Below are 23,488 nucleotides of genomic sequence, written 5' to 3'. Positions count from 1 at the left end.
TCACCTCCCTTTCCAAAAAAAGTCTTGCAAGTGTAGCCAACGCTCCAGATGTCCTTTCCATGTTAAACACAGTCCAATTGTCCAAGGGGACTCATTAGGAAAGCCGATGTACCTTAAACTGGTCTACCCTCTCAAGCTTCTCCAGATCTGGGACCAGTCGTGTCCCATCTTCCAGGGTCTTGAGAAATTCTACTTGAAATTCCACCATCTCCACCAAGTTACCGAACAGCACGTCCAGCTGAAACGACATCAGGGGACTCGGAGTTCACCAGCCATTTTATGCTTTACCTACTTCGCTCCAAAATGACAGAAGACTCTCAAAGAGGCTGTTCCAGAGAACACTTTAAACCCAGTGCTACATCAGGAACGTGTCTCTTTGCAATGTCACTTTATTGAATGGTGTTTATACCTTTTTTAAGCGTTACACGTCATATCTTGCCCGCCATGCTCACCTGACCCTGTCTCCTCCTAGAGTGACCCTAACAAGTCATGCCTGTTACTTGTCTGTCTTGTCTCTCGTCCTTAACTCTCAGGTTAATCACTCCCAGGTGCCTCTCATTAGCTCCCTCGTCAGTCCAGTATATACATGCTTTGGGGAGCAGTCCTGTGCTCCCCAGTCCAGTCACTGATGTACCTTCCTGTTGCCTGTGTCCTTCCTAACTTCTAGTCCCCCCATTTCAGATCACTTGCAATCCTGTTTGTTTACCACCCCTGTTCATTTAGTTTAATAAAACCTTTTCTGTTTTGCCAACATGCCTGTCCTTGAGTCCTTCGTCCCTTAAGGCATGACACCATAGCCATAGTGCCACAAACCCTACACACTTGTTTACTCCCACCCAGCCAGTGCAATACGACACATCCAGCTGAAATAATACGCAAACTGATCGATGTGTATACTCCTGACTGCTGCAGTCCTTCCCAAAGGTTCATTAAAGGTGCCCTTTCCCAAATCTGGTCCACAATGTGAACCACTTTTCAGTACAGCTCAGCTTTTAATTAGGTTTTAATAACCAAATACAGCAGAAAAATTCAAACAACATGATAGGATGCACTACTTAAGGACTTCCATCCTTCTTCCATGAGGATGTATCCGGGACAGGGTGACAGTGTGCCTGGGGTCCATCTTAGGAGGCCCAGCCAGGTATGCCAGAAACAGGAAGCCCAGCCAGGGACACCCGGAACAGGAAGCCCAGCCAGGCACACCCGGAACAGGAAGCCCAGCCAGGGACACCCGGAACAGGAAGCCCAGCCATGGATGCCCCGAACAAGAAGCCCAGCCAGGGATGTCCCGAACAGGAATCCCAGCCAGAGATGCCATGAACAGGAAGCCCAGCCAAGGATGGCCCAGAACAGGAAGTCCAGCCATGGATAACCCAAACAGGAAGCCCAGCCAGGGACATCCTGAACAGCAAACCTAGCTAGAGATGTCCCAAACAGGAAGCCCAGCCCGGGATGCCATGAACAAGAAACCCAGCCAGGGATATCCTGAAGAGCAAGCCCAGCCAGGGATGTCCCGAACAGGAATCCCAGCCAGAGATGCCATGAACAGGAAGCCCAGCCAAGGATGGCCCAGAACAGGGAGTCCAGTCAGGTATGCCCCAAACAGGAAGCCCAGCCAGGGACACCCGGAACAGGAAGCCCAGCCAGGCACACCTGGAACAGGAAGCCCAGCCAGGGACACCCAGAACAGGAAGCCCAGCCAGGGACACCCGGAACAGGAAGCCCAGCCAGGGACACCCAGAACAGGAAGTCCAGCCAGGGACACCCGGAACAGGAAGCCCAGCCATGGATGCCCCGAACAAGAAGCCCAGCCAGGGACACCCAGAACAGGAATCCCAGCCAGAGATGCCATGAACAGGAAGCCCAGCCAAGGATGGCCCAGAACAGGAAGTCCAGCCAGGGATGCCCCAAACAGGGAGCCCAGCCAGGGACGCCCCGAATAGGAAGCCCAGCCAGGGATGCCCCTGAAAAGGAAGCCCAGCCAGAGACATCCTGAACAGCAAACCCAGCCAGGGATGCCCTGAACAGAAGGCCCAGTCAAGGATGCCATGAACAGGAAGCCTAGCCAGAGATGCCTCAAAATAGAAGCCCAGCCAGGGACGCCCCGAATAGGAAGCCCAGCCAGGGACGCCCCGAATCGGAAGCCCAGCCAGGGACGCCCCGAATAGGAAGCCCAGCCAGGGACGCCCCGAATCGGAAGCCCAGCCAGGGACGCCCCGAATAGGAAGCCCAGCCAGGGACGCCCCGAATAGGAAGCCCAGCCAGGGACGCCCCGAATAGGAAGCCCAGCCAGGGACGCCCCGAATAGGAAGCCCAGCCATGGATGCCCCGAACAAGAAGCCCAGCCAGGGACGCCACAAACACGAAGCTAGCTCCAAAGGATGCAAACTCACAAAGTACACCATACTTCTATACATTGTTCTAAAATATGTTATATTTCTATGAAAATGTACCATCATAATATCATCATTCATAAACCTTAAATGAAGCAGTATTTACAAACTCATCAGACCTTTAATTTGTTAAACAAGCAATCATTGATGCAATAGAAAATCATGAATAACACACTACAGGAGATATTTAGAAGCACCTAATCATTCATTCGGCCTTGTGATGGCCTGGGGTCCCATCCATGTCCTCTGTCTTGCATCCTGTACTCCCTGAGATGGACTGCAGGCTCAGGGCAGCCCTGTCCTGGATAAGTGTTTATGGAAGATGGATGGACGCACAATAATTAATTCACTATTACAATTCCTGCTAACAGCCATCTGGCCCTGATGACTTAATAGCTCAGCTGGGCACTATGTTCCACATGCTGTGGGGGAGGGAGATGCTGTCTTAAGTCTTGGGGGGGGGGGGGGGGGGGTGATGGTGATGTACCTCGTCTTGTGTCAGGAACTTCTCTTGCTGCAATGGTGTCAGATACTTCTCAATAAGGCAGTTGAGGTCCTGGAAAAATAATTATGCATCATTATTATGAGAGACACCGCAATAGGCGCACCGGCTGATGAACTGAACTATTTTTAATTGACTTCATAGCTTCACCAACACTTCTTAGAGTCAGTTTTCCCACTAATACAGCTGGACATTTCATCCAGGCATTCGGCTGCCTCATTCAGCGGGTGACCTTCAGCCCATGAGTCTACAGTATGTCCTCCTGCACTGCGCTACCTGTTCGGGTGTCAGCATGCTGAAGCCGGCCTTCTCTATCTTTTGTGTCTGTTCCTTACAATAGAGAGCTGCTAATAATAACATCTGTGGAGCTGTAACAGAATCCTTGTGATGTTTCACTTATCGCTAAGCCTGGGAGACGGTGCGACAGATTTAGCACTCAACACCAAAAAAAAAACTGTTTAAATGATTAAGTGTGTCCTTTAACAGTGCTGTGTTTCTGGGTTTTTTTTTTTTAAGCGTGTGATTTATTGCTGGGACACGCAAACAAGTCCGGATTATAGAACTCAAAGGACAGAGGCTTAATGTGACATTCTTGATAATTAGTCAAATAATGCAAACCAACACTTCGCAGAGAACCTTCATGTTCTACCAGGAACTCTGGAGGCCAGCTGACCTCTGTCACGTTCTGAAACCAGACAGCGACGGGTGATGTGGGAAGGTGGTGGTTCTCAGGGGAACGCTCAGTACTCACTTTGACGTAGGTGCGCTCCGTCTCCACCAGCTCGGAAACGACCTTGCGAAGTTTGTCGGCGTCGGACAGCTGGCGCTGGGTGGCCGTCGGCGGGAGGGGGGAATCCGGGCTGGGGGAGGACGAGCCCTCCGAGGGATTCATGTCATGGAGGCTGCGGCAGAACGCCGCGACCTGCTCTGTGCTCTGGAGGGGAAGGGCAGAGGTGTGGAGAGAGGGAGTGAGAGGGAGAACAACAGGGTGAGATAGAAGAAAAACGACAGAGAGAGACCCCGAAAGGGAAGGTGAGCCCAGTTGCTCCTCGCTGCCTGCAGAGCCGGGACTGAAATCCAAAGTGGACGGCTAAATGGGCACGGAACGACGCGCTTACATAAGCCCGCTGCCCCGTCCATCACGCTAGCAGGAGCCCTCGTCACTTTCGTCCGCTGCTCCTCACTGGATGCTGGTGCCGGGTCCATCCTGACAGCCTGCTACCGGGGATATCTCTGCGGTGGGATCCCTAACAGTCAGCCTCGCTTCAGTGTTCTATTTTCACCGCCTGTAATAACCGCCTCCATCTGTTTCTCCTCCTCCCCCACTCTGCTTTATTTCTGTCCCTGCTCCCGGCTGGCTGGCTTGCCGGCCCCTGGGCCGCCCATCGATCCGTCTCCCGCACTCAGCCAAAAATAAAGGATATTCTACTTGCAGGTGTGGATGTTAGAAGGATGAGAGACCAGCTCCACCGTTTAGCGGAAACCTGGACAGATTCTGGTGTCTTTAGTTCTTTGGAGTAACGCGAAGTGGCATGTTTTCAAAAGGGGGGGGGGGGGGGGGGGGGGGGTAAAACACATCCACACAAAGCCAGACAGCATGCAGCTAGACAGAATGTACCGGAGTTTCATTGCAGCTATTACGCAACTTTCTTCTCGTATTTGATTTAAATTTTTCAGTTCACACTTATTCCTTTGCTATTCCTCATTTGGTGCTCAGACCCCAATTTTGTATCATCAGTAATATGAACCAGTGAATGGCCTCATCACCTAAATTTGCCCCGCCTACCACACCCATGTCCCCAATGACCAATGACCAAACACAAATATCAGCAGTAGACCCACAATGCACTGGGTACATTGGGCCTAATTAGGGAAACTTGGGAACATCAAGGTACTTTACTACGGCCACTTAGAGGTGATACATGGTACCATTAAAAACTAAAATGTTCACCTACCAAAAAAGGTTAAAATCATTGTGCCAGGAGGGAACATACACAGATCAGAAAGTTAGTTCCCACTAATATCTCCTGAGAGTGTCAGGCATCATCTGGGATATAAATTATGATTTCCTCACCTGCAGCATGGACATGCAACCTCGTCATTACTCTTAAGATCATTGTGAGGAGGGCACCCTGAAGTCTCTCGGTGCAGTGAGTGACTTGCCTGCCTCAGAATTTCCTGAATTGAATGGAAAATCTGCAGGTATTTTGAGTTACCGAAAGAGTTCAGTTTTCTCCTGAAAATCAAACTTCAAAATGAGTACCACTAAATATAACCTAAGACAAATAAAACAAAAAGACGATGAAGTCATTTTTGCTTTTGCTTAAGATGTACGAATGATAGTGTGACTTAAGTATCTGAACACATCTTTTGTTCCTTTTAGACACTGAACATGACACCCAAGACATAAATTTTATGTTAAAAGGAGTCTCCTGCTACAGCCTGAGGGTGATGCAAAGAAACGGGATCTACATGAAGAACACACTACAGGAAATTACAACATCTGCTATATGATTGGTCACTCCCTTTTCCTGTAGCACTCTTTATTTTTGATCTGTAGTTTACAGTAAAAACAACCCTGCTCTTTCAAATGGCAGGTTTTTAATTCTGTACAGTGATGTGCATTTAATGTCCCCATAGACCAGGAAATATCACTTTATTCCAGCTTGCGCCACTTCAAAGGTCAGAATAGCTGGTAATGCTTTTTTCCTTGAAACAACACTCAGGCAGACAAGACAGGAAAGAGGAGAAAGAAACGTAGAAACTGTCTGGCAGATGTTTTCTCCAGGTGTCTTTCAAAAAGAACTGAATACTGAATAATTATCATTTTCTCACTCATACTGTATTCCTATGAATTAAAGTATGTGGAATATAGTCAATAGCATTTCTAGTGATTTCTGTGCAGAAATCACAATGGGTTAGACAAAGCATGAGTAAAACATAACTGGCAGTATATTCAGAAATAAATTAAAATAAATTCTGAAATTCAAAACTGCACTACAAATGCTAACCCACTAGAGTGACACGTGCAGGCAAAACCTCCGTAATGACGGGAAACCACTCTACCACACCTCCAAAGACCGGAATATCAGTGGTGAATCGGTGGACTGCGTTCTACCCTCACCACATGAGATCTGTGGCCAAATTTCCATGTTTGGTTGCACTTACAGGCCGGGGGAGCCATCAGGTATCACTTAGTGCCAGATTACCTCCCACTGAGCGCCATCTAACACGCATCTCGGGACTAATTTGGAACTCGGCCAGTTGAGACTGCCCGTATTTGCATGTCGGGACAAAGCTTCGTTCTCACGCCATAAATTACACTGTGAAATGTGGTGTCTCCTCTGGGTGCAGCAAAAAAAAGTGCACGGTTCTGAAGGTGAGACAGCCTCCATGCCGGGAGCTGCCAAAGTGGGTCGACGCGAGCAGAGATAATGTCCTTTCTCACTGGGGGGGGGGGGGGGGAGGGGGAGGGGGGGGGTCCTACGACTACAGAGGGCAGAAGGGGGAAAGCTGGCAGCCCCTGCTGCACCATTTGATATGCAGCCGCATTAGATGCACAAATTCATCAGATACACATGGGGAAGCATATTAATTACGCGGGAGCAGCATGTCAAATGCAGAAAGGAGCAGATGAAGTGCATGAGGATGATCACGCTGAATAGCCCCGGCATAATCACATGAAGAACATAGAGAGGAGTGCATGAACATCAGGGTAATCACGTCAAAAGCACAGTGACCGGCGTACAAAACAACAGAGATGAACATCTTTTTTTTTTTCTCAGGGTTAATCACAACAGAGAAAAACTGGGTTGAACATGTCACACATGCGAGGACCAGCAAGTCACACATATGGAGAAGAGCACATGGAATATGCAGTGATGATCATATCAAACACACAGACGTAAACATGTAGAAGCATGAGGATGAGCACGTCAAACACGAGATAAACATGTCAGAAACACAGAAACACGAGTACAGTGTGCCAACAAATATGGACGGACAAATACAGGGAATAAAAACATCTAGTGTAAGATGGAGGACAGATGAAGCATAGGGGAAGGAGCACTACAGATGACAAGAACGGCGTGTTCAAGGGGCTCAACGATGCGGATGAGGAGAGAGCAGAGGGTCAGATATGTTTATATAAACCCAGAATAAGCACCAGAGACAGGTGCCTGTGGTACAGGGGAAGGCGGGAGCCCAGCATTGATCCAGGGTGCAGTTTTCTGTTAGAGGAGCGACCAACACACCTGCAGAGTCTCCCAAAGCTAATCAGCAGCCAAGCATAGATGTGGGGGGGATACAGGAAGCGGCAGTGGAGCTCGTCAGCCCCAGCAGAGTCTTCAGCAGGCATCCAACAAGAGAATCATCAAGCAGGTTACATGTGGTTAGAGTGAAGCAGCTGACAGCCAAAGTATGAAGGTGAGTCAAACCTTGGGAGAGGAATCCCAGGCAAACCTCCCACGGCCAAACCAGCAAGGGGGTCCAGAAATATGAGGGAATCAATCTGGCGGCTCTCAGTTTAGAGCCGCTCAGCAAAGTTACATGACACCCCATCCAGCTTCACTATTCCTATGCAGAATGTGACACACGACACCTGGAGAAACACAGCAGAGCACATAACCCCTAACCCCCCCCCCCCACCCCCAAACACACTGCTTTCTGCAGTATAGTGAAGAAACCTCGGTAACGCTTCACAATAACTGTGCCTTCATAATGCATTCCTTATGCATTCATAGAACATTCAGTGGACCTTCATATTGCATTCATAATAACAAACATGATATCATAATAACAAACATTAAATTTGTATAGTCATATAAGGTTTCTTATTAAAATTATATTAAAGCTGTTAAGGTATGTTAGGATGTTAAGGTATACTTACTTGCTACTTATGAATGTTCTATGAATGCATTATGAAGGTGCACTGAATGCTCCACGAATGCATGATTAAGGCAATAAGAAGGTGCCGTTAATGTAAAGTGTTACCGAAACCTCTTTTAAAGACCTTTTAAAACAAGGATAGGGAGGATAACGAAAGATCCGTTCCGCTCCTCCATAATGTGCTCCTCTTCCTGATACACACACACAAAGCAAGAGGCAGTGTTAGGTGCGTGAGGAGTTATGTAATCCTGCTCTGATCTCCAATGGAGAGCTTCCTGGTGGTTTTTCTACATGTGAGACACCTGCTGTTCTCCTCTCTGTGCGCAGATTCATTTTCTAAAAAATGCACTCAACAGACAGCAGAAGAGAGTCCAAACAATTGTGCACTGGAACCTGTGCAATTGGTCCCTCACGAAGAGACAAAAGTGATCGAATACATTCATTTATAATGTACATACCACATCTAATGTTATTAGATAATTTATTCAATATAAAAACTATTTAATAAATTAATAAAATACAAGAAGCTGAAAGTCCCGGGTGAGGTTAAAAATGAAAAGCTCGACAATTTCAAAGGCTGCTATGCTACTAGCTTTTAGTTTCATTTAAAGCAATATCTAAACAGATCAAAAGTACAACACCCCCCCATTTCAAGTCTAATTTTCTCTATCCCAGTTCCAGCCACACAAACAGAGAAAGAAATGTTTTGATGGCACTTACAAGCACCACAGTTCCTGAATCTCCCCTCACTGGGGTCTCGATTCCAGCCCCACCCACCACCCCGCTGCCCTCCAAACCTCGCACCCGACCTCCTGTAAGTACAGGTCCCCTGCCCCCCCCCCCCCGTCCTGACTCTTCTGCATCCTCTGGAGAGTCCAGGAGAGCGACAGCTTCCCCTAAGAAGCTGAGCTCAGGGTGCAAGACCAAAAAGGGAGAGGGCCAGGTGGCCCCTGGGGGCCCCAGCCCGTCACCTTGAGGACGCGCGGCTGGACGTCAGCGCCCTCACCAGGTGCAGCATGTCATAGATGGACTCCGACGAGCGCTTGGCGTGGCGACTCCTCCTTAGTGCTGCCATGGCCGCAATCGGGCACCAACCTGCTTCCTCTCACCCGCTACACCGCCGCGGTAACCCGCCACATGGTTCCACTCAGGTCCTGCCTCAACAGCGGCTCCGGGTCCCCGTTCTCCTTTTCTCCGTTTCTCCCCAGAAGACCCCGTCTAAGCCCGTCTGCATCCGGCGGCGCCGCAAACAGGCAGTGACGGACGCCGGCGCCACAAGGAGGAGAGGAGCGGAGGGCGAACGCGTGAGGGGAGGAGGCTGCCTCCTCTCCCCGGCTGCCGGCGAGTAGGACTGGCTGGCAAGGCACTCCGCAGTGCAATTTAAATGCAGCAGGTTGGTGGGGGGGAGGGGGGGGGGGGGCGGGCTGCAGAAGAGAGGAACATTAGGAGAATGGGATAGATGCTCTTGTGCAGGAGGAAATCAGGGTAAAGCGGGAGAATCAGGAGCAGAGTAGATGTTACATACGGGGGCAGCCGTGACATTTAAGCGGGTGGCTGTCCATCAACACACACACTGCTACCCCCCAAACAGCCTCAGAAATGCCCTGCTACCCCACTGCAAATGCCCTCGTCATTACGAAGAAGCTGTGTCAGGATATTAGAATTACCTGAGCCATGGCTGAGAGATTAAGAATAACCCACAGGCCCCCATAGAGCCTGGGGGGGGGGGCATGCCTCACCACAAACATTCAATTTGCTGGCCCCTAATGCCCTGCTCTACCAGACCAGAAAAAACACCCACTGGTTATAAGCACCAAATTGCTCAAACAAATGAAATGTAGGTGTGATACAATGGGACAGTTATTATAACTACTTTGTTGTAATTATTTCGTTTTTCGTTACACAACAGATAATTAGGAATGATTTTCAGATAATTAGTCCTCTCTTCATTCTCTTAAAATCTTGTCCCTATTCATCAGAATGTTTCAATATCAAAGGCTTCATTTGCATTTTTTTCTATCTACACTATAAACAAAGAGATGAAAGGAGACAGGCTGATTAGGGGGCACCTGTATAGTATATTCACTAGACTGAGGATGTCCCGCACACCCAGGAAGTTAACAGCATATAAAACACTTGGGAAAGGTTGTAAAAATGACGGCTCGACATTATAGCAACTGGCTCCAAACGTCAAGCGAATGTGGTGGCGGGAGAAGTCTGGCTGGACCGGCTTTATAGCACAAACAGAATGACTCACTGAAAAGAAACAGAAGTACTACAAACATACAGTAACAGAACGGGAAACAGACAAAAGAAATCGGTGCTACTGAAAATAACTGGCCAAAAATGCCAAGATAAGCCTGAGAATCAATCAATGGATCACAAACCGGGAAAAGACACATGAACACAGGCTGACTGAGAGCAGACAAGAGGGGAAAGAACTAATAACAGAGTAAAAAATGCTAAACGCAGCATCTATATCGTATTTGGAATGAAAAGGGGAATATGCATAATGTGTGCCTGCAGTCATGCCATCATTTCCACGAGCCCGTAAAACATCTACATGTCGACCAAATGTACAAACCTCACATGTTCACTGCATAAAATCTTTAAGGTCATTCCTACCTTCAGCCATAACCCTACAACAGTGTTTCTCAGCTCGGTCCTCGGGGGCCTCAGACTGTCCACGTTTTTTGCTTAGCTATGGACTATTTGGCAGGGAGCTGGGAGGAAGCAAAAACATGGAGCCTCTAGGGGGGCCGGTTGAGAAACACCACTCTACAAAAAGTCACCCTATGGTGGGGGGCAGGACCAGAATGGACCAGAACCGCTTCGTTCACTGCACTGCACCCACACTTTCCCCGACATTCCTTACACTGTTACTGTTTATAGGTGCCTATCATTTATTTTTATTGTTTATGAATGTCTGAATGTTTTGAAACTGTGTGTATTGTGTCACTGTCATTTTACTTTTGGATTAATAAATCAATCTATCTAAACCGCATTCAGCTTACGATGTAAAATTAACCATCATGGGTATCCAAAGACAGGCATCAAGCAGTTTGCAGTTTAAAATTCTGGGTTCGGATTTAGTTGGCCTGCCTTCACAAGATGGATGCCAGGAGCGTAAGCTCCTTAAGACTGTATGTAACTATTTGGTTTGCTATTCAGCATTAATTAGAATCACACACACACCTACACACATACACACACACACACCTACACATGCACATATACACACACCTACACACACACACACACACACACCTACACACACACGCACACACACCAACATGGCAGACCACCCCAGCGGTGACTGAGATAGGCAGGGACGGTATCGACCTGCCACAGCCTGGCTCCTGGCTCCTATCTTACTGAGTGTGTGAGACACTGAACTCACTCTGTTCATGAAGTCTGCTGGTTTATTCCTTTGGGTTCCTGAGTTTGGCCACCAGGGATGGAAATTCATTATCAAAAGAGGAGCTGTGAGCATTTTCATAGCAGGTTTTTTTTTTTCCTGTGGAAATCTCTCAGACTCTTCCGGCTCTCAGGCTGATCAAACGTTTCGCAGAAGGTTCTGGCTCAGTGTCAGCCACACCAAGCCTCCTGGCAGTGCAACTCGAGTTAGAGGGACTGGACCCGGGGTCGGGATCGCGGGGGGGTCGGGATCGCGGGGGGCATGGCAGCCCTGTCCCTGCCAGGGACGACGCGACTCCAGGAAGCCTAACGACACACGGCCACCGTGGGGGTCCCTCCCTCTGTCTCTCTCACCACTTCAGTCCCAAATACTGAGGAATCTGTCATCGGCTCCGCTTGTGCTGACATTTGCTGTAGTGCAAAGTGTCCCTGCATTATTTATCACTTCAAACTTTAATAAAAAGAATCAAGGTGCCACAAACTGGCCAAGCCAGCGTTTCAGACTTGAAACTTCTTCGGTTGGAGCACAGTTATCATGCTTCATGCTAATAATAGAACAGGCCCTTCGAAAGTTTCTAATCATCTCAAGCAACCCTGCAATTTAGAAGCGAGAATATTTAAATGAGCCGTCTGTCATCTGTCCATCTCCGGTCCATTTATCTTCAGCAGACTCACGAGCATCTAAACAAACATCCTTCCTTTGCCATCACTTCCATTAACATCAAACGTGTGCCACACTGGCGTTCACAGCTGTCTGTCCACAAGACTCCTGCAGCCAGGACATCCCAGAACATATGAAAAATAAAACTACTATCCATTCCTCCAAAAAATAAGCCCATTTCCGAGTGCCTGGAACTGTGACACTTTCCCCCCTGACAGTCATTGAGAAATAGGTCACGGTCGAACTGGGGTGGCTGCAAACTGCTACAAGCATAAACAGAACAGTGGGATAAATGATGCAAACACAAGGATCCATGTTGGTGAACTGGAAGAATGACCCAGAGGCAAAGTGGATGGAAGATTATTGGTCCTTTAAAAAATAAAAAAAAAACTAACAGCACAGGGAACAAGGAGACAACACAGAGCTCCTTAATGGAGCTGGTCTATGCCAAGGCATCTTAACCAGCTGACAAGTCAACCTCCCTGGTCTCTTTGGCTCCTGGTTAGCCTGGGGTTAGCTTCCATGAGTCCACGTTCACCACCCAGAGCAGATCCTCACAATAAGCTCATCAAACAAAGGTCAGTGCTGTCCCACAGGAAACGTCCACCAGAGTGACACCTCCTTTCCACAAGGAGCATGTTTGTCGAGTTTAAAGAGGCAGAGCTAAGAGATGGAGAAAAGTTTCACAACGTGAGTGTCTGATCCATGGAGGCGCGCGACGTGCCGTTTGTGATTGTGCTCATCTCATCCCATCCATGGTGTCCCCAGCCTCACGTTTCCTCGGACAGGCTCTAGGGTCACCAGGAGCCTCAACTGGATAAGCTTTTGGATGGATGGATGGATGGATGGATGGATAGACAGATGGATGGATGGATGGATGGATAGATAGATAGATAGATAGATGGATGGATGGATGGATGGATGGATGGATGGAAACCTTGGATTAATAACTGTCCTGAGAGTTTTGCTATGAACTGGCTGAAAATTGAGTTTTAAACAGTCCAATTCGTATTGTTTCCCAGCCTCCGGTCCTAATTAATCACTTTTAATTTAGCTGTTAGATTGCACTGCTGTGTACTTGATTGTTATAAGCAAATGTCACTTAAAAATGTTATGAGTTCATATGTGTCCCTCAAGCGAAACAAATTAGTGCAAATTAGTTCAAAATTTAATTAAGATAAATCAAGTATTGAACTCACTGCTATGGTTCTGGGAACTATAAAGCTATAATTTATATAATTAATGTGTTGAACATAATGAAGCTGAGAATGAAAGCCTTTCTAAAGGATGGGAATAATTATTGAGTCAGTCGAAGGCAGTGAGGGTAATTCTAATGAGGATTCATCTATAGGAACACCCCTCTGTAACGTCCAGCAAACGGACATCAGGAATGTCAAGATATGTCGAACCAAGGCAAACATATTTAGCTTTACCAGAATAAAATGCTGGGATTAATGTCATTTTATTATTACTGGTCTTATTAATGGTTGGTTCAATTATTTTGTTCAAGAAACACTGCTACCCAAAAGCTACGGATTTTTTTTTAAGTATTTCCTTTTTTCTATTTGCAGAATGATTGAGAATTGGTTTAGGTTTGATCGGCTCTGTGTTCTTCTCTTGACTTCAACTCCTTAACCACGGAGACATAGCGAACCACAAAGTTATCATTAACATTTACCTTCAGACCTTCCATCAGATCACTGAAGCTCTCAGTATCGCCATGGATACAATCACAAGGGCTCCCCAAATCCAAGTATACCCCGTTGTCCAGGATGTCCTCTGCAAAAGGGGGCAGGGAGACAGACGATGCTCATGACTCATCAATACCTAAATATTTCTTTCATGAAGTATAACAGACAGTGACTTATAGCCTCCTGAGAGGCTATAAGCCCATTGTAATGGACATTTTGTTTTTTCATCTATCTTTTCACTCATGTAAGGAAACATATTTATTCCTGTTGTACACTAAAGAGGACATGCTGTGAAATTAAAAATAAAAATAAATTTGAAAAAATCTAAATTGTAAGATGTCTTATTTCCTCCAAAGACAAATAACCTAAAATTGAAAGGACACTTTTCTCCTCGGGTCTCAGGAGGATAGAAAAATGAAACACGCAGGAATGCTAAACATGAAGCTATGCTGCTGGACAAATTTTTTCCAACAACCAGTGTTTGTGGCAACACAATTTTAAATACTTAATATAGACCAGCTAAAAATATTTGTTCTTTACAAAACTTCCAACATAATACACTACTATACGTCCTCATTCAAAATATACCTTTTCTTTGTAAGTTTATTGTAATCCGAGCTGTAAAATTAAATAAACAAAATAAATAAACAAAAATAAAATAATAAAGCATTTTATTTCATAAAACCATCCAAACTACTTCCTATTTCTCATCAAGTCCGCCTTGTAGTCTAGCTTCAGATGTCATTTATGTGAAAAACTATCCATCCATCTTCTGTAGCTGCTTGATCTATTCAGAGTCACAGGGGGTCTGGAGCCCATCCAGAAGCTATGGGAACGAGCCAGGGAACAACTCAGGATGGGGCAGCAACCCATCGCAGGACCACTCACACCCCAGTCACACACATCTGGCAATTTGGTAATGGCAATTAACCTCAGGGTGCGGGGGGAAACCACGAGTACTCAGAAAAAATCCCACAACAACATGGGGAGGACATGCAAACCTCACACCCACAGAGCTGGGGAGGAGACTCGAACCCTGGTCTCCGGGGTGCGGCAACCATGCTAACCACAGTGCCCCCCCCCCCGAGACAAAGATTCTAAATCATACTACTACGATTCTACTAACAGCCAGAGTTCCCAAAATGGTTCCAACCAAAGTTTATACTGAGGTTCCCAGATTCCACCCACCACTGAAAAATCACCTTGATTCTGGGAGAAGATGTCTGTGTGGAGGTCTTTCACTCCATCGGAATGCCGAGGCGGAAGGTAGCAGAGCTGGTTTCGATGCACCGTGGGCAGCGTGCTGACGGTCAGAGTCAGGGAGGCCTGGGAGAATACCGTCTTCATCTCTGAGAAGGTCATACAGCTTGGGTCCCTGCCGTTAATCTGCAGCACCTCATCACCAACCCTCAGTCCTGAAGCAGACAATGGCATTGAGGTGTGAATTCGAAAACATGTGAGATTCTATTCTGGAACGTTTTTTGGCTGCTTCCACATGGAGTGTTATAGGTGTCCAGACCTGTAGATTTGCACACATTTATTATGAGAAAAGTACTTTCGCACTTCCTGTGCTAGTATCACTCCAAATGCCAAATTGAGCTATACGCTTCCATTCTGAAGGTTCTAAAAAACACAAAAATAAGGCCTTTTTTTCACCTTTATTCTAAAAAAAAGTCTCTCAGGTTGCCACAGAAATTTATAGATACAGTGTTAACAGGAGATTCAACAATCCTACATAACTTGATCTCAAAGAGCCCATCTCAACAGCCCTGGCTTTGCTAAAGTCCAGATGATTTTAATCCTGGAAACAACATGACTGGTCAGTTAAAACAGTAAAAACCTTTGGCAAAGGCTGAGTTTCCTGCCTTTACACTGGTGACGTAGAGCTTCTGCATGTTGTTCTCGTCTACCATGGAGACGGAGAATCCTGTTGGAACAGGAGAACCGTGACGTGCATAAACAGTCAGTTGTCTGTTAGCGAGAATGCAAAAGAATAAACTAATTTTCCCATCACCTTTTAACTGAAGAAGCTGGCAAATGCAGGACAATAATATTAACATTATGATATAAGTACACTGTTGCGCAATTTTGATTGTGTAGAATTTGAACTAGTAGATGCAAAATTCCTCCTAAAATTGAAAACTTTTTGTGCAATCAAAAATACAAAATGGATACACGTAAATCTTACCGTAACCAATCATGTATGAGTTGCGGCGAGAAAATGATATCACTTTTGTGATCCTCAAGCAGATCTGAACCTCCTTGTATTGCTACAAAAATGATATTGTTGAATCTCATTAGCTAGTACAAGTGGGTATAGATTACTAAGTGCAAATTAAGACTGCATTTTCTGACAGGAATATTTCACCCTACATGAAGAAGAAACTTTTTTTTCCACGAATGTGGCCAATTCCAAACACCATATGTCTCTGTCTACCTCTAGAAGATGTTCTTCAACTTCTTTGCAAAGTATCGATACTCAAAAGAGCCAAGAATGGATGGGCATTCTCACTCACTAGGTCTTTCAGTTCCTCTTCTGGTTCGGGGACGTAGAATTGCACTTGCTCATTAATTAAAAACTTCAGTCTCAGGTAGTGCTTGCTAGGGTCCAGATGGTGAGCCTGTGGAAAAGAAAGGCTTTTGAGAATTTACCTTTTTTCATGCCAAACACTATTGAAAAACAGTTTGATCTAACAAGATCAACGACCATTTGGTGCAGTATAGTATACAGGCAGGGAATGATATGGTGTCTAGGTAACACAAAGGATTCTGAAATCTCCTAATCCGTAAATGCTACCTACAATTTCTTCCCAGTTTATTCCTGTTTTGAATCAATCTTCTTTGCCATAATCAAAATATTACTGAATTGAAGGCTACATTACAGACAGCTGTGCTGTAATACACAGGCTTACCCAAGCTGATGCCCAGGGGCCTCCACTAATAAGGGGCCTCAACTGACTTTGTTTAATGATGACATAAGTGTTGGTATTTGCCACTGATTCAGTCAATTGTAATGCTTTTGGCAGTGGATTGGTTGACTGATCAGATTTATGCAATGGGTTCCGAATATCAATTAATTGACTATACCCACCTAAATGTGTCAGAGTGTCTCTTATTTTACAAAAGCATAACTATGTCTAGTTCAAGAAGGTTTGAAAGTAGAACTGCCAAAAGAAAAACATAGGAGCAAAAAGTAATTAAAGAACAGCAGTTGCCCTGCATTTGCTTCTGCGCCATTCGCTACACCACCGTAGAAAATAGCAGGGAGGTTCTGGCAACTCAAATAGCCCCCGGGGCTGCTAGCTGTGTTAATGTGCCTCTGATTACAGAAAGTCCATATTTATAACCAGATGAAAATTAATCTATGTTGTGCCTTGTTCACTATGTGACTAATGTAAATTTATGCAAGACACCACATTAGCAATCAATAAAGTAAAATATTTTAGAATATCACTATTCAAATTTAAATGCGCAATAAAAATGAGAGATATACTGTAGGGATAAAAGGTGATGAGTAGTTAAGAGCAGAAGTAAAGGAAATCTTGCTTAGTAAAGACACGCCTCGATTTTGCTTTGTAAGGACGCGCCTCGATTTTGCTTTGTAAGGACGCGCCTCGATTTTGCTTTGTAAGGACGCGCCTCGATTTTGCCTTGCAATGGCGTGCCTCGATTTTGCTTCGTAATGATGTGCCTGGATTTCGCTCTGCAATGCCGTGCATCGATTTTGCTTTGCAATCATGTGCCTCAGTTTCACTTTGCAATGACGCGCCTCAATTTTGCTTTCTAATGATGTGCTGCGATGACAGTAATGACGAGGGTGCAGGAAAAAAGCACAATGAGTGAAGGGTAAGGAGAGAGACATGGATGCCAGGGGCAGGTATGGGGAGGCAATTACACATCTGTGCTAATGTGTCACTTTCTCCTTATAAATGCCTCATCTACAGTTAAAGCTTTCTGGAGCATGCCAATCAAATGGCGGCTCCAGCTCTAACTGACCTGCTGTATCAGAGACAATTAAGTAGCTAAAGTTTCAGCTACCTAAGGCTGATAATGACCCACAGATTCACGACAAATCACCATGAAACAAATGTCACCATGACACCATGAAAAAAAAAAGAAAATTGATCCGACATTCGATAGCCATTACAGCAAGTTTCTAACTCTATCTTATGATTTTAAAAGTTAAAGTAACTCATGCCACAGCAATCAATGACACTTGAGCATGATGACAGAACCGCCACTGATTCGAACCTTGCCCGGGCAATCTCCGGAAACTCTCTGGCTGCGAAATCCATTATCCGTGGCCCTCATCTGAAGCCTGCGACAATCGCCGCGTGATTGGGTGTCGCTGTCATTCATTCAGGCCCAGCAGGACACGGCCTCTGCTCAGCGAGACACCGCAGCTCTAAAACAAGGTCTTTAACAAATCCCCATGATCCCCTTCTATAGTCAGAAATTCAGAATAGCGGGGAATAGAGCATTTTGATATGAAACCAGAGAGCACGCCCTTCATCACATTCACAACCCCTTTTCATTCTCTTGAAGCCTTATGGGGTAAGCGGAGGGTTCTTGAAAATGTCATTTGATGACAATTTTATTTATTTTAAAGTAGACCTTTGTCTAGTACTGACTAAAACACAGATATTAGCCAACCATGTGGTCAAATAAATGCTTAGTGGTTTAAATTGACTTTATTTAGCAAATGCCTTTGTCCAAAGTAGTCAAATAACACATTATAGACATAAGGCTGTCAAGGAGTCAATTATGCATAAGTGCAACTAGGTTGAGCTTCCAATCAATGTCCACCTTGTAAGCAGTACTGCAGCTATACAATGCCTTTCAAACAAAGCACACGATACAAAGGTAGATGTATGTAACTTTATGGGGGTTCAGTGTTGTTTTTGTGTAGCTTAATATAGTGTACAGTCACCTTACTGATTTTTTAAAATGCTACTAATAATATTGTTTGCATTTCTTTTCTAGCTATACGTGAACGTATTGAATATAGCCACCAATCTGGATGAGTTAAGTCATGTATGAAGAAGAAATGAAGAACTGAATGGGAGGCTGGGCTGAGAGGCAGCCCTGTGTCACTGACAGCGTAAAGCTCACTACGTATGAGCTGAATGTTAGATGTAATCAGAATGTTACACGTACCGGACAAGGAGGAAGTAACGAAGAGGCGGGATAAGTTCAATCTGTGAAGTTACAGGCATTAGGCTACAGAAAGTGATTATCACTGCTAGTTATGGGAAATTAGCCTATTTAGGCTTGTAGTCGATGGCAGCATGAACCGAGAGATGAGCTGCTGTATGACGGAAAGGTCAGCCAGGGCGCGAGAGATGCAGCTGAGAGGAAAGGGGGGCGAACATTCGCACCTGGACCAGAGGTACAACAGGCTTATTGCTTAGGTTTCCCTTTAGCTTGTTAAGGTGAAGCGTTCAGTGTTTTAAATGATTGTTTTCCTTTATTTTCCCACATCCCTGATCATTGAATAGGCCTATGACATTCATTACTTTAAACCGCTCACAGGTCGGCCGAATTTTCTGCCATTGGTGCTACAGTAGCCCCTCTGTTGGTATGTATCAGACGGGACAGCCTCCATTCACATCCCACACCCTGCACCTTGTCCTGCTTTTCCCCTCCTCAGTCCTCTCTCAGTCAGTACTCACCACGGCGGACCTTGAGCACCAACACGTCTTGCCGTTTCGGAGATCCTCTGTCCCAGCCGTCTAACCATAATGATTAGACCCTTACCAAAGTTATTCAGATCTTTACCCCTGTCCGTTTCTTCTGCATTCAACATGTCAACTACAAGTACTAAATGTCAGCCTACTCTCTAATACATCCCAGACCTTGAGACACACCAATTTTATGACATAGTCAACATTATGAACTTGACATGAGGTTGGTCATAATTTTTTAGCTCATCGGTGTGTGTGTGTGTGTGTATGTCCCCACAATGTGATAAAAAACCTGTTACGTTTTACCTTGCAGATGATCTCTAGGACGTGGAGCGTGGACTCCCCTGGCCGGATGACGGCGAGCACTGGCCGATCACTGGGCAGACTCACCCACGAAGGTATGAGGCTGCTGGAGACCCAAACATCTCCATCTGTGAGGTGCTTGGGAATGTCCTTCGGTGGTCCTTCGATCTCCATCTTCTTTAAAAAAATAACTCTGTGAAAGTCTTTCGCCCACAGACTTCAAACACTTCACAACAGGGAACAGAAAGCACAGAGTGATGTGAGGAAATGTTCAGGCCACGTCTGGCGTCACATTCCGTTATCGTCTGGGTCTCCTGTAATTCCAGTGATCACAGGACTTCAACTGGCCACTGCCAGTAAGGAGGAATTTAAGCCTCAAATCACTACAGGTTATGGTTTTCTTATATGCCTATTTGTTACCAAAGTAGGAAGTGCAGCTTTGGAAGCTTTGATGAACGACAAATGAGCTTCAGAACAGTGGCATCAAACATCAACCCAAAAACCTTGCACTGGGGAGCTGGTGCTTCAGAGCACTGCAATTCTGGATCTTCGGCTCACTAATTGATGGAGCAAAAGTACAAGATGATGCTGACACATCCCACTCCACTAACCCACGGAGGTGTGTGAGCTTTCCCTGCTGTTCATTAGCACAATGCACTCTGACCAAACTTCATTCGCCACATGGGAGAACCGCTAATTTCTCTGTGCAAGTTCAGCAATGTCACCTTACTCTCCCTGCTGATTAGTAATCTGCTGTCCATCAAACTTCGGCTGCACATGCCGTCTCCTGCTGTCTCCGACATCCATCCTCCCTCCCACACACATGCAGGCACGTACACACACACTCAAACCTCTTCTCCACCAGAAACAAAAGATCCACATCCTCCTGCTGAAGATAATTGCGGTGTAAGAAACCTCACACAGCCTGCAGCACCTGTCCGTGCGTTCCTCACACATCGCCGCAGCAGACGATAGGATCAGCATGCTGCTCCCACCTCCACCACCCCCCCCCCCTCCTTCAGCTTCCCCCCCCCCCGCCTACCATCTGCCTCCCTGGGCCAGTATCACAGACATACAGTGCCAAGACATCCATCATTTTGCATTGTGGTATGCATGGATGTCTGGTTCCTTGCTGACCTGAAACTCATTATTTTGGTCACCAATGTGCCCCCCCCCCCCTCCCCAGCCACCCAATAAGTGGTGGACAGGGTGGCGAAATCAAATCCCTGCCTAAGTACACGTGCTCATCCACTCAGAAAATGCTAAACAGTCACACACCACAAGGTAGCAGCTTTCACGACAGTTTGCCTTCCCAGACGCGGCGCCTAGATGGTAGCCACGTACCGCGCGTTCCTTGGCGCCGAGTACCAGCGTGCCATCCGGGAGCTCCTTTGCCAGCTCCCTGCCATCAGCAAACACCTGTAATTCAGCAAGATCATACGTGAGAGGCTGCAGTCTGTCAGTCAAACTGGTAAGAAATCAGACAATAGTCTTTATTATATAATCTTTAGCTCAGTTTCATCCATCCATTCATCTCCCAACCAATTATCCAGTATAGAATGATGGGAATCCTGCATCCTATGGAGGAAGCAGAAGGTACAAGGATGGTAGTCAACAAAAACAAAATGTTAACATTTAAATAAGTTAGACAGCTATGGCTCATTGTACACTGCCTGGATGAAGGTGTTCCTCCAGACATTTTAACCTGGGACATTCTGGTTACCAAGGTTACTAAGGTCAAAAAGGTTCTGAGGGTAACAGAATATCTATAATGGCCTGGCTGATACTCGGCCGGTCCCACATGAAGTAGGCTACCTGGCTGATACTCCGCTGGTCCCACATGAAGTAGGCTACCTGGCTGATACTCGGCCGGTCCCACATGAAGTAGGCTACCTGGCTAATACTCGGCCGGTCCAACATGAAGTAGGCTACCTGGCTAATACTCGGCCGGTCCCACATGAAGTAGGCTACCTGGCTGATACTCCGCTGGTCCCACATGAAGTAGGCTACCTGGATGATACTCGGCCGGTCCCACATGAAGTAGGCTACCTGGCTGATACTCCGCTGGTCCCACATGAAGTAGGCTACCTGGCTGATACTCCGCTGGTCCCACATGAAGTAGGCTAACTGGCTGATACTCCGCTGGTCCCACATGAAGTAGGCTAACTGGCTGATACTCCGCTGGTCCCACATGAAGTAGGCTACCTGGCTGATACTCCGCTGGTCCCACATGAAGTAGGCTACCTGGCTGATACTCGGCCGGTCCTTTGTCTTCTTTTTTGACATGGTGTCCAGCCCCCAGAGCGAGGAGAACCTGCTCTTGTGCTTGCTTGAGGTCCGGGACATGACCTTTGTCTGTTGGCGCACCCCAGTCTCTGTGCGTGCTGCCACCTAGGGGACAGGAAGTGCATGGCACTGTGCCTTTATCATCTGCATATGCATGCAAAAGCTTGGGGTGAGTTTTCAAGCGTTCAGGGTCACAAGATCAGAATGCAGATCCAGGAAGGCAGCCTATTAAGATGCAGGGTCATAGTTTAGACCAGGGCTGCTCGTTTCTGCTCCTGGAGATCTATCACCCTGCAGAGCTTAAGTGCAGCTCTAATTTAACACACCAGATACAGATAATCAGGCCCTTCAGTAGCATCTCAGTGTTAGAGCCAGTTATGTTAATTAGGGCTGCACCTAAGCTCCAGGAGCAGGAATGGGCTGCCCTGGTTTAGACCACAAAACACCCAGCCCCACTATATCCATCCATCTTCCACTTATCCAGTACGGGATTGCAGGGGTCCTGGAGCCTATTCCAAGGGGCACAGGACACAGGCAAGGGAACATCCTTGGTTGTATGCCAGTGCATTTCAGGGCGCACACATTCAATCACCACGGGCAACTTAAAAACAACAGTCCACCTGACAGTATGTTTTCAAACTGTGGATACTGAAAAAACCTGGAAACCCACACAACACAGAAAGAATGTATCCAAGCACACAGAACAGGGTCAAAATTCAACCCCCTCCACGCTTGAGCTGTGAAGCATATGTGCGACCTTCTAAGCTATCGTGCCACCAAGTCTCAGGGTATATTGACGGTTAAATTATCAAATATGTTCGACATGACTGTCGCTTTTCATATTTTTACATAAGGCTTTCAAAGGAAAAGTCACTAATGTACAAATAACATCCATCATTCCAGAACAGGAGGTGTGTGTCGATATTAGAAAAATCCAACCCTTAAACATCTATGGGTTTAACTAGTTTTAATGACATCTAAGAAATTAAAAGATGCTGTTGTTGCACTTAGCATTTGAGATCTTATTAAAAGACCAGAGCAAGGAGAGGAATAAATAGCCAGTTTAAGGGCTGCCTTCAAAGTGCGCTTCTTCTGAAGCCTTGGGATCTTGTTAGACGTGGTACTCTGATAGCGGCGTATTCTGACGCCCACCTGTGCTAAGGATTATGTGGGAGGCCGGGAACAAGAACAGGACCAGCTAGCCAGTTCTGCAATCTGCGTTAAAACAGCATCAGCTGCTTCCAGAGGGTTCTGTGTTCAATGTCAAATTCAGTGACCCCCCCCCCCCCCCCCCCCCAGTGCTATGGACAACAAAACAACAAGCGCTTTGTTATATTTTCAAGTGCCGTTCCTCACAAATTATGTCAGCTTTTAGCTAGGTGCGTGTGAGGGAGAAAAAAAAAGGATTCTCTGAAGTTAAAACATTTTGGGACCTAATTTTGTTATTAGTGTTTCTTTCTATTGCATTATCACTCTGAGTTTTATAAATAAAGAGCTGGTTGTGTGACTGTGTGTTGCTAAGGGCTATTAATAGCCAGTGGTGTTTTCAGCATTACTCCTAGCTTCACAGTTCCCACCGCATGCCAAACCTGTGTTAGCACAAACCCTGATACCATAATAACGGGATGCCAAATTAACAAAGTCCACAGGATAAAATTAGCTTG

General features: G+C 46.2%; 1 protein-coding gene across 9 annotated transcripts in view; it reads right to left on the bottom strand.

Annotated features, from left to right (window-relative positions):
- Positions 1-23,488, bottom strand: part of LOC111851327 (rho guanine nucleotide exchange factor TIAM1-like) — a 49,681-nt gene that overhangs the window by 6,000 nt on the left and 20,193 nt on the right. For 3 of the 9 annotated variants that reach the window (XM_023826135.2, XM_023826139.2, XM_023826136.2), the window contains 11 exons: positions 21,783-21,929; positions 20,883-20,957; positions 19,542-19,715; positions 16,068-16,172; positions 15,740-15,821; positions 15,392-15,478; positions 14,754-14,966; positions 13,539-13,639; positions 3,647-3,829; positions 2,881-2,949; positions 113-238 (listed from right to left, as the gene is read on the bottom strand). In XM_023826135.2, the coding sequence (XP_023681903.2) occupies positions 113-238; positions 2,881-2,949; positions 3,647-3,829; positions 13,539-13,639; positions 14,754-14,966; positions 15,392-15,478; positions 15,740-15,821; positions 16,068-16,172; positions 19,542-19,715; positions 20,883-20,957; positions 21,783-21,929 (1,362 nt within the window). The other 6 variants (XM_072701161.1, XM_072701162.1, XM_072701163.1 and 3 more) reach the window with 6 other exon arrangements.

Source organism: Paramormyrops kingsleyae, chromosome 17 (assembly GCF_048594095.1).
Source record: "Paramormyrops kingsleyae isolate MSU_618 chromosome 17, PKINGS_0.4, whole genome shotgun sequence".
Taxonomy (NCBI): Eukaryota; Metazoa; Chordata; class Actinopteri; order Osteoglossiformes; family Mormyridae; genus Paramormyrops; species Paramormyrops kingsleyae.
Note: the sequence above shows the minus strand (reverse complement) of the source record. Positions and strands in the feature narration are given on the sequence as shown.